Source organism: Myxine glutinosa, chromosome 2 (assembly GCF_964187855.1).
Source record: "Myxine glutinosa chromosome 2, kmMyxGlut1.1, whole genome shotgun sequence".
Lineage (NCBI taxonomy): Eukaryota > Metazoa > Chordata > Myxini > Myxiniformes > Myxinidae > Myxine > Myxine glutinosa.
Genome location: NC_136262.1, coordinates 165887027 through 165899067, shown reverse-complemented (window position 1 = coordinate 165899067; position 12041 = coordinate 165887027). Strand labels below are relative to the sequence as shown.

The following is a 12041-nucleotide window of genomic DNA, read 5'->3' as shown; positions in this document are numbered from 1 at the left end:
CTCAAGGGGCCACGCTTGTCTTAACCTCTTCTTTATCCCTTATATATTTAAGGATTGCCTTGTGGTTATTTTAAATGTTTTTTGCTAAATCCTTTTCATACTCTATTTTTTGGAAAAGCCTGGTGTTGGCGTAGTGGTTAGGGTGCAGGCTTGGGATCCTAGGATCCTGTAGTTCGAATCCCGGTCGATCGCTGAATTTACACCAGGGGGGTTGACTCAGCCTGTCATCCTTCCGAGGTCGGCAAATTGAGCACCAGCTTGCTGGGATGAACGATCACGGTGTGTACCCCGATTTAGAATAGGTACACCGTATCCCTGCGCATCGTAAGAGGCGACCAAGGGTTGGCGTCAGGAAGGGCATCCGGCCATAAAAAAAACATTGTCTCAAAACAGGGAACCATGAGCTCATGTGGTCCACAAGGCTAACCCCCGCTCTAGCGGGGAAAATGGCCTTAAAACGATCACTCATTCACTCACTATTTTTTGGCTTGCCAATTTCGTTTTTGAACTGGTCTTTGTTTACACCTACAGTGATGAGTCGGGCTCGAGTTCCGTTATTTTGTACTTAATGAATGCCTTCTGATTATCATTTATAACACTGGTTACCTCCCTGCTCACCTACCATGGTCTCCTTCTGCCTCTACCTTCATACCTCACCGGAATAAATAGACCTAATCTGCACCATTCACATTTGCTCCTTGAAGGTTGCCCATTTCTCTAATGCAGACTGCCCACACACCAGCTTTTCCTTATCTATAACACATAACTCTCTTATGTTGTTATATTAAAGTAAAAGGAGGAACTTCATCGCCGTCTGCTTTAATTTTGCATGTTTGTTTGATTATACGCTTGTTATATCTCCAAGTGGGTCTCTAGATTATGTGAGTAATATTTCATGAGGTTCGCTCGTTCTTCGTTTGTAGGAATGTGTTGGTTGCATGCATTAGTGCATTAGTGCTTCCCGCGTTATGGTTGGGGTTGGCGTAGTTCTGGACTTATGAATGTTTTTAATTGTTTGCCCAAGTTGTTTGGATTTAGTTTTAAAGTTTAAATTCTCAATGGAATACTGTTCTCCCCTATGGGCCGGTGCTCCTGCCTCACACCTAGCTCGGCTTCACGCTGTTGAAACCAAAGCTTTCAGAATTATTGGAATCTCCCGCGATGAAGCTATCTCTGAGGGCCTTTCACTCACTCACCGCAGGCAAGTAGGTGGTCTTTCTGTCTTCTACCGACTCCTCTCCGGCCTTGCACCCCCAGCTCTCTCTGTGCTCTGTCCCCCAAATATTCCTACAGGTCGCACAAGATCTGCCAGCAACCCTCTGATGGTTAAACTGCCGAAATCTCGGCTCTCTGCTCACCTTCACTCTTTCATTCCTCTTTTCTCCCGCCTCTGGAACAAACTCCCTCACTCCCTTCAATCCCACTCCTCCCTCCAGGTCTTTAAAACAGCTGTTCACCACCATCTCTTATCTTCCCCCATCCAAAACCTTGATCTTTTCTACCCCCGCTAATTCACCCCAGATCCACCTTGTTTGAAATTCCAACTTCTTTCCTGGAAGTCCTGGCAGTGTCCATATGTTTTATACCTCTCCCACCGCCCCCTTCCCATGCCCCCCCCCCAAAGCCCTCGCCCTCTCTCAGATCTCTCGATGTCTCCATGTCTCTCGGTCCCTGCTCTCAAATGTTGTGTTTGTGTCCTTCCCCCTCTCTCCCCATCTTGTCTACCGCTCCCGATGTTATATGTTTTATGTGTCGGTTTGTCTTTCTGTGTGATTAATGTTCGCTCTTTCACGAGCCTCGATCTTGTATACAAAAAAAAAAAATATATATATATATATATATATATATTTGTCCTGTTGCCAGTTTTGCTGCTTTAGTTGTATTAACCGGGTGATGTTATCGAGATTGGAGATTTGTTCGAATTGTTAGCGTGAGGAAGTTGTGTTTTTACGAAGCTTGTCTGTTGTGTAGATGAGGTTCTTGACTTCCGTGGAAATGTTGGGTTGAACTGTTTTATGTAACTTTGGGGTTTGTGTCTGTTACTGCAGGTGCTGAGGATGATAAAATGATTGACAGCTGCATCAAGAGTGTGAAATTCTAAGATGGAAAAGTTGGTTTAAACATTGTTTTTAAATCTTGAGCATATTGATTCGAGGTGGCCCCAATGCTGATGTACATTTTTGCGGTCCATTCCCATTCGCTGCTTTTAAGGACTGTAGCTCAATTGCATCCAAGGTATTTTGACAACAAAAATGTTTTAGGTTTTCCATGATATCTGTCTTGATGTTGGAGGAGAAGGGTCGTGCCATTAAGCTTGATTTGGGTCGATTACCCATCATTCTTTCTCATCCTTTCCCTCCCACCCCCCTTCCCGGCCCTCCTCCCCCCAATCCTTCTCCCTCCCATAGATCTCCTGATGTCCCTGCTCTCTGCTTTTGTACTTGTGTGCTTCCCTCTTTCTCCCCCCATCTTATCTCCCGCTCCCTTTGTCATATGTTTATGTGTCAGTTTGTCTTTTTGTGATCAATGTTAGCTCTTACACGAGCCTCGATCTTGCATACAACATTTTTTTTTTTAAATCCTGGACACGATGTTTTCTCGTGAAAACGCTGCTGCTTTGATACCGGCGATAGATCATTTTTCACATTGCACAAGGCCCGGGTGTTGCTTCTTTCTTTCCTTACAAATGCTTCAAAGGTGGCGTTGCCATCAAATTTCGTCACAAATCGAACTATGATCGGATTTGGGTGGGATCTCGCTCGTCTGCATCATCTCCTGGTCTATGCTTTCACGGAAGGTGAGGGGCATTGACTAAGATCATCGAGGCAATCCGTTCCTCTGGGATGTTGAGTGAGACTATGGTAGTTTTCACAATGTTTATGACGTCTTTGTTTTTCTCCTCTTTCCGGCCATAGTAGTGAGATTGAGGTTCCGATCATAAACCTCTTGTGCCAAGATGGTTCTTTGGTGCTTTTCTTCAGTCTCCAACATGGATTCTTTTTTTGCCTTTTGAACACCTTTGTTGTGAATGTGTCAAAATCCTCCAGTAGTTTTGTTACTGCATCATAGCTAGAGCATTCACCTGTTGCGTGTTGGCTTTTAGCTTTAGCACTGGATAATTGGCATGTTTTAACTCGGGGTCATGTAAGCATGGTTTTTATGCAAGTTTATTGGATTTTGCCGTCAGAATGTGGTCAAATACTGCGAGTTGTGAGTTTGGCTAATGTATTGCTTTCAAACTATACAGAGCACCGTGATTATCTCCCAGGGAGGCGCCTCGAGCAGGCTGACCTGCACAGTCTGGGTGCCCCTCGTGCCGCACACAGAACTAGCCAAGCGGTGGTGTTGCTTGCGGCCTATCTAAAGCCAAGTACATGCCGCACACACACACCCATAACCTATCTAAAGCCTTGTACCGCACACAGAACTAGCCAACCCGCACGAAGCGTCATCATCTCGGCCTTGCCCCAAGTTCAGTGAAGTGTTCTCCAGCATCGTGAGCAGCTCTTGGCAAAATTGCCTTCACGTACACAGAAGCTTGTTCACCTCACTCAGTCCTGTCATGGTGTTATTGGTGTTATTTCCTGGTGCATGCTGGGTGTTGGTGGTGCCATTTAGTGGCAGAGCTCCCACTTGAAACAGTCAAATCCTGTGATTGAGAGTTTCCGCTGTATCCATCTTGTTCAACCTCTGTGTCCTCTCCTTGCCCTCATTCTTCCCCACATCCCCCATAGTTATATCTCTCAGTCTCCCTCTATTTTCTATCTCAACACTACTGTTGGTGTGCTTCTTCTCTTTCTACTGCTTTTTTCTTTCTCTTATGTCCTTATCAGTTCTGCGCTATAGCTCCTCTACGATCCCCGACACTTTCACAGCCGAACCGTAGCACCTGAAGCCCCCAGATTTAGGGATTTAGGGTGTAGGTACTTCAGTATTTGTCCAAGGTTTCAAGCTTCTGCACATTGGCCTTGAAGGCCGTTTTCAGGCCACCGAAGGCCGCTACAAAGTGAATATTGGGATGTCGGGTTTGTCAGACACTGCTGCTGCCGGCTTATCAATGTTCAACACTTCCCGAAACCCCTGCCGAGAAAAGCTCACCACCACGAGGGCAATAACTCCATATGTTTCCATTCCACAGCATGTGCCAGAACTCCTAAGTAGTTTTTTCCCCCCATGCAGCACCGAATAACAAACCCTCCCCTCTCTCCCCCCAGTACAAAATAAAACATCATTCCATTCTCGAGATGTTTGAGCCATGTCCTTCACAGATCAGGTTACGTAGCTATTACCAGCAAGGACCAGAAACCTCAATAATGTGTAGCTAAAGGGTTTACATTTGACACGGAGCTTCATTGATCTGTGGCCTGGGAGTTTGGGGGCCCACATTGCTTTAATCATGAAACATGGGCACAGTAATTATTTGTATGATTTCTTCAGTGTTGAGTATGGAAACTATTTGTGCACTTGTATAGGTACTCATTTAACAGTAGGTGAACAGATAAAAAGTGCTCAGAGCCATGCAGTGTGTTCAGTTGCACGCTGTATTGATGTACAGGTGAACAACTCCACTTGTGATTGATGAGCATTAATCGAGGCCCACATTCCTGAGCAAACAGGCCGTAGAAGTCTCACAGGCCATGAGGAATGACTTGAAGGTGTGAGGCAGCAATGTACATGTCTGACAATTTCTCCATTTCCTCTTTTTCAGGAGGAAGAGAGGCGAATGGTTTCTGCTGTGGCAAAAAGACAAGAAGAGAGAAAGCGTGAGCTTCACAAGCAAAACATTGCAAAGGTAGAATTAAGAACTAGTCTTGTCTGGGAAGTCGTGTCGATCTGTGTCGGTGGACAGGTAGAACAATGGTGGTTTCATTATGGCGAAATTATTGAAATAATAAATTTCTGGAACTCATGCTGTCGGGCCACCGAGGTAGTTTCATTGGCTGAGGGACACAATCCTGGACGGGTCGCCACTCCTATGCAGCATTATGCTTCTCCGTGACCATGAACTACTGTACAATTGTAAATCAAAGGCGATTATCCATGTTCTTCATCACATTTTAACATTGACAAAGTGTTCATTGAAAATGTTGAATACAAATCTCTGAAATTTACCATGGGCTTTATATTCATAAATACCATGGGCAAATTTAACCCTTTCGGATAGGTATTAAATCACTGCAGGACATGACAGATATCACGGCCTTGTTTGTCAAAAACTACCCAAGGAGTGCTTTATCACCGATTTATTTGACAGATATAATTAATCATCCTCATAACACTCGGCCGATCCTCGGGAGATTTAAAGAGGATATTTTAATTGACCAAAAATTTGACAATTATTTGCTGTTTCACGATCTCTGCTCTCTCGCTTTCCTCCATCTTGATTTTCAGCACATCAAAACGATAACACATGTGATTATAGGTATTGGCTACAGACACTTTCAAAGCAAAACACCTTCAGAATGTCTGTAATGCAGATGGAAACCATCCAAATGGAGCCCCGGCTACCACCGCTCGCTGCGGGCAATGCCTGAAGATCGTTGACCTAAATGAAGCTTTTCCGCAGTGGTCTATGTTGAGCGGTTTCTGCAGGACTATGAATCAGTGAGACTAATCCAATACTATTTATCGAACAAAGTACAGTAATTTAAATTTAAATAATAACTCAATTGCTCGCTTGACATAATATCAGCAACACAAAGTACATTACGTTCCTTTTTTTAACTCAACTGGACTATGTCAAGCTGAATTTTTGTCGACACCCAGTGTCCGTCGTCCGTCGTCCGTCTGTCGTCTGTCTGTCTGTCTGTCTGTCTGTCTGTCGTCTGTAAACAATTCGACGTCTATGCTCTAAAAGTCACAAATATTGATTAAATTTGATGAAACTTGTTATGCAGCATCTTTAAGACATTAACTAGTTTGGGATTGCATTTGGGCGTTGCACGCCCAAAAATGGGCGTGGCAGGGCGGCCTTATTGAAAAATAAATTTTTGTCATATAATTTTAACACATATAAACTATATAGTTTGTGGTTCTATTATGCATATTCTAACCATATTGTTGAGTTCAGGTTCCCTGGAACCTCTCTTGTTTATACATGGGCTTAGGCTCGTAATAGAGCTGACACACACACACACACACACACACACACAGACACACAAGGACATACTGACGAGACAAACACTTAACGCAGCCACTGAGCTTGGTGGAAGTGCCGTCACTAACGGGGATACTTTGGGTACCAGCGACGTCACAACAATGGTGACACTTTTCTCACCATACTCCGTGGGGTATTTCCTCAAAAGGAATTTCCTCCTCCCCATGGATGTCAACCGATGTGGATTGTCCGTGCCCTATCCTTTTCAAGCAAGGAAGCATCATGTCCAATTTTTTAAGTCTTTGGTATAACATAAATAAATAAATCCTTCGTAAAAAATAATTTATTTTTATTTAATATTTATTGCACACGGGCACGATTTGCAAAACAATTCACATGTAATGGAAGACCAAGGAATAAATCTATCTATGGAAGACCAAGGAATAAATCCAAGGAATAAATACCCTATTAGGTGGCACATGCATAAACAGCAGATTTTTTTCGACAAAAGCGAGGCTCATGGAAGGGCAAGTTTCAATTGACAATGAGGTAGCATGGCAAGAGTTGGGCACAACTGGCAAGTGTCTAAGCAAACAGGAAAGGAAGGGAGGCGAGAGAGAGCGGGGCGAGGGGGGCGTAGGAGAGGGGGGAGGGGAAGAAAACACTGAAATGAGCAAGTAAGAGTTTTGAGAGAGAAAGGGTTGATGGGTAATAACAATCATAACTCAAGGAAGGGGGATGCAGGAGAAGGTTGGAAGACTGAGAGAGTAGAGGGAGCAATGTTGGAGAATTTGGAGAAACAGGAAAGACTTGTAAGTATTGGATAAAAAAGTATCCAATACTTACAAAAAGTATTGGATAAAACAGAGAGAACACTGAGCTGCCTGCAATGTGAGAGCAACAGAACTTGTTCTTCAACCTCATAATGAAAGACTCCAATACTTTTGAGAGATTTACATTCAACAGAACTCAGAAGAAACATATGTGATGCTGGAGCACAAGCCCATAGTGGAGAGCAGTCATCAATTGATCTACAGACAAATGCCTTGTAGATTATGATGCAACCAACCGTTATAAATAGAACCCCTTAATCACTACCGATACACACGCCCACAAACCAACAACGAATGGCAGATCCTTAAATATATAATGTCCTTGTCTGGGCACAATCAGACACACCATAAGAGATAGACATAGGGAAGTGACAGGACAGAAAGAAAGTTGCGGGCAAACCTTTTAAAGCTTGAAAGACAGGTCCTGTCTCATCACTGGTGTCCCATGACCCGTGGCCATGGAGAGCAGAGAGGGAGGCGTGGCTCTGGCTGGGAGTGGCATGACTTGGGCGTTTCAACAAGCAGTCTGGCGCAGTCGTCCCTGCCAAGGTCAAGCTGTTAACAACTCTCACTCAGGACCGATATATTTGTATGATTCATCTATGCAATTGGTTTTAAACACCCAAAGTACTGCAACACACTCTCTGGTCCTCGATGCGGTGATGCAGGAAGTGGACATACCAGGTATTGAGATTGTTTCTACCACATTGGACCACTATGTAAAAACATTCACTACATTTCAGCATTACATAATTAGCCAAAATAAAATGGGCATGTAATATTATTCAGCATTAGCAGAGTACCCGCCCTACGGACGACCCTATGGACGATCTTGTTCCAAGTGTGCAACACATTTTTCTACCATCGGATCTTTTCTGTTGACACAATTGCTTTGACTTGTATTTCTTGCTCATTTCCTTTGGTAATATTGCTCTTGCAATGTTCTGTTCAACTTAGGTCTCCTTGATTTTTGAGGCACCTCAATTGTCCAGAAAAAAAAGCAAAAAAACATCAAAGTCACCCGAGCTTACAATACCCACAACCAAAACACACCCTCCTCTTTCCCCTCCCCTCCACCATCCCCTCACAATCCCCCATCAAGCATCCTAACACACCTAACAATACCCATAACAACCCCACACCCCACCCCCCACTCCACTTCCACTCACAATCCCCTTCAACTGTCTCCCGAAATAACAATACCCATGACCACCTTACCCCCCGCCCCCATCCCCTCGCAATCCCCAATCAGCCATCACCCTAGCTAACAATACCCATGACTACCCCATACCCCTCTCCACCAACCGACATATTCCCCCATCAGCCATCACCCTAGCTAACAATACCCATGACCACCCCACACCCCTTACCCAACTCCACCATACCCTCCCAATCCCCCTTCAATCGTCACCCTACCTAACAATACCCATAACAACCCCACTCCACCTTCCCCCCACAATCCCCCTTCAACCGTCACCCTAGCTAACAATACCCAGGACCACACCCCTCACCCCACTCCACCACTCCTCACCCCACTCCACCACCCCTCACAATCCCGTATCAACCGTCACCCTAGCTAACAATACCCACGATGACCCCAACCTCTCTCCTCCCCTCCCCCTCCACCATCCCCTCACAATCCCCCATCAACCGTCACCCAAGCTAACAATACCCCACGGCCACCCTACACGTCCCCCCCCCCCCACTCCCCCCACGCCCATCATCATCCCCAATCAGTGTCGGAATCCGAGCTCTCAATGCACTGTTTCTCTATGTACCTTCGCTGGCATGATCACAGTGAGTTCACAATGAGATGTCACTGGAAATCTCGAAAATCGACAGTCTAGGGATTTCTTTTCGACACTTTGTGATTGGCAAATAAAAAAATAATTCCCTTCAAATTAGACCGTGTTTAATGATTGCCAATGGTTTGTCAGAAAAAAAAAATTGCGTTTGGGTTCCCCTTTAAGGATTTTTTGGGTCTTCAGTGTCTTTTCAGTATGTGGGGTCTCTTTGGGACTTTAAGGATCTTTGGGGTATTTGGGGTCTTTTCAGTCTTTGAGGTATTTTTGGTCTTTGGGGTCTTTAAGGGTATTTTGGGTCTTCAGGGTATTTTGGGTCTTGGGGTCCATTGGGTCTTTGGGTCTTTTCGACCTTTTGGGTCTTTAAGGGTCTTCGGGGTCTTTTTGTCTTTTCGGTCTTTTGTGTCTTCAAGGATCTTTGGGATAGTTTGGGTCTCTGGGTCTTTTTGGTATTTTAGGTCTTTAAAAGTCTTTGGAGTATTTTGGGTATTTGGGGTATTTTCGATCCTCTGGGATATTTTGGGTATTCGGGGTCTTTAAGGGTCTTCGGAGTCTTTTGGGTTTTCAGGGGTCTTTTGGTTCTCTTGGGTCTGTAAGGGTCTTTGCGGTCTTTTGGGTCTTCAGGTTATTTGGGGTCTTTAGGGGTCTTTGGGGTCTTTTGGCTCTTCGGGGTTGTTAAGGGTCTTTGGAGTATTTTCAGTCTTTGGGGTATTTTGGGTTGTTGGGGTATTTTGGGTCTATGGGGTCCATTGGGTCTTTGGGGTCTTTTCAGTCTTTTTAGTCTTTGGGGTCTTTTAGTTCCTCAGGGTATTTTGGGGGTATTTATGGTCTTGGGGTATTTACGGTCCTCGGGGTCTTTTGGGTCCTCTGGGTCCTTTGGGTCTTCTCGGTCTTTTGGGTCCTCTGGGTGCTTTAGGTTAAGTATTACAGGTGACATTTGTGGGTGGAGTGAGGTCAGCTGTCCAACTAATGGGTGAAGAGCGGACTTGCATACATAAAAACACTTGCTCCATAAAATATAGATTTACCTCTATCAGAGGTTTGCACCTCATCTGTGACCCCCCCACCCCCTCCCCTTATGTCACATAAATAAATCGCATCAACAACAATCATATGTTTACTTTTTTTATGGTGGAGAGTATGCATCCACCAAACAAAATATCAAGCATGCCATGATGGGCACACAGACTGTTAAACTCTACACGCCACTCTCTTTTGCTCAGCATCATGTTTCAAAGTTTGTTTATTCATCATAGCAATTCAAGGTGCATATAGAAAGTCTACACCCCTTTCAAAATTTTCACCTTTTGTTACTTTATAGCCTGGAATTAAATTGCATTAAACCAGACTTTTTCCACCTTTATTTACACATCGTAACCCACAACATCCAAGTGAAAAACAAATTCTAAAATTTTCAGAAAATTAATTAAAAATACAAAACTAGAATATATTGGGTGGATAAGTGTCCACCCTAGCTAACAGTACCCATGACCAGTACTTGGTTAAAGCGCCTTTGACAGCAATTACCACTGTGAGTCTGTTGGGATAGGTCTCTACCAACTTTGCACACCTTGATTGAGCAATATTTTCCCATTCTTCTGTACAAAACTGTTCAAGCTCAATCAAGTTGCGTGGGGAGCATTGATGGACAGCAATGTTCAAGTCATGCAACACATTTTCTATTGGATTTAGGTTGGGGCTTTGACTGGGACACTCAAGGACATTTATCTTTTTGTTCCTTATATCTTTTTGTTCCTTAGCCACTCCAGTGTAGTTTGGCTGTGTGTTTCGGGTGGTTGTCATGCTGAAAGGTGAAGTTCCGTCCCAATTTCAGATTTCTTGCAGAGGGCAGCAGGTTTTCCTCTCGGATTTTTCTGTATTTTGCTCCATCCATTTTACCTTCTATCCCGACAAGTGCCCCAGGCCCTGCTGATGAGAAACATCCCCATAACATGATGCTGTCACCACCATGCTTCACAGTAGGGATGGTGTTCTTTGGGTGATGTGCTGTGTTGGGTTTGCACCAAACCTAACATCAAAATGTTCCATCTTTGTTTTGACAGACCACAAAACTTTTTGCCACAGTACATTTGTAATTTGTCCAGGGTGCCGTCAGGAGCTAGCGTACTCTTCGTGAACGTCCATCAATAACCATGGCCGGCAGAAGTGTCCTCTAACTTAATGTCCTGCTAATGGACAGTGTACACGTTGATTGCTCGCCATGCATATGAAACACCAGGATGAAAGTTTATAGCTGGGTTGAGATTTGAACCCAGGCTAGACGGCTCAAAGGTGAGTGCACATTCCTCGAAGCATTCCTGGCAGGCCAAGTTCATTGGTACTGCTCGGTAACGAAATACAAAAGAGGCATAATCCTCGAGCAGTCATTCACTTTAACGCTCTTCATTAGTTGCAGCAAGTGTGTTGGTTTAGATGAAGGATGTCGCACTCCTTCTTCTAAACCAACATGCTTGCTTCAACTTTTTTTTTAAACGAATGTTGTTTACTTTTCTAGAGACATAAAAGCAATTCGTAAAATGTGGTTGGAGGAAAGGTGGAATTGAAATTGAGCAGAGCAGAGGAGAAAGATAAAAGGAGGGAGGTATTCATGTATTGGACGGTAAAATGTAAGTTGAACTGCAAGCCAAATTGATTATTTATAATTCTTGAAGCAATGCTTCGAGATTCTTGAGTTTCTCAGTGCTTCAGAGGGGCATACATAGCTTTTCTGTTAATTTTGGTCACCCTCCTGTCTCTTGTTCCAACAAAATGTTTGTTTTCTCATATAAATCATTCCCCTGACTTAATAAACCCAATGATGCTGCGCTGGAGTGCCAGACGTTTGCCTCCCTTGTGGTTTCACAGTACTGCATAATTGCAACTGCTTTGACGTGAACACGGTCATATCAAGGCATTGCCCCCATCGGCATGCCTATGGTATATCTGACATCACTTCCAGTTAAAAAAACAGTCATGTTTAATCACATGGTCCTGCTACTCAAGCGTAAATGCCAAACTAATATTTGCCAAAGTGCATAATTGAGGTTATTTACTGCTAAACGTTGGGAACGTTTTTGGGATAATGCTGATAATGTATAATGAGAGTCTGATATCGGATCATTTAGCCACAGTCGATTTGAACTTATTTATGATTGTTCTTCAGTTTCAGAAGAAATTATCAATGGGTTTTTTTCGTTGTGCGTGAAGTGCGTGAAGGACATTTACCTTGTTTTCCAAGGAATTATCCTTTGTTTTATTCTAGCATAACTGATATTTTATTTTTCTGCACCTGCACGTTCTGCACAAGAA

At 43.9% G+C, this 12041-nt stretch overlaps 1 protein-coding gene across 2 annotated transcripts in view; it reads left to right on the top strand.

Moving 5' to 3' along the window:
* LRRC49 (leucine rich repeat containing 49) overlaps positions 1 to 12041 on the top strand; it is a 328874-nt gene that overhangs the window by 202051 nt on the left and 114782 nt on the right. For both annotated transcript variants that reach the window (XM_068106816.2, XM_068106815.2), the window contains exon 10: positions 4709 to 4792. In XM_068106816.2, the coding sequence (XP_067962917.2) occupies positions 4709 to 4792 (84 nt within the window). The remainder of the gene's footprint in view (positions 1 to 4708; positions 4793 to 12041) is intronic.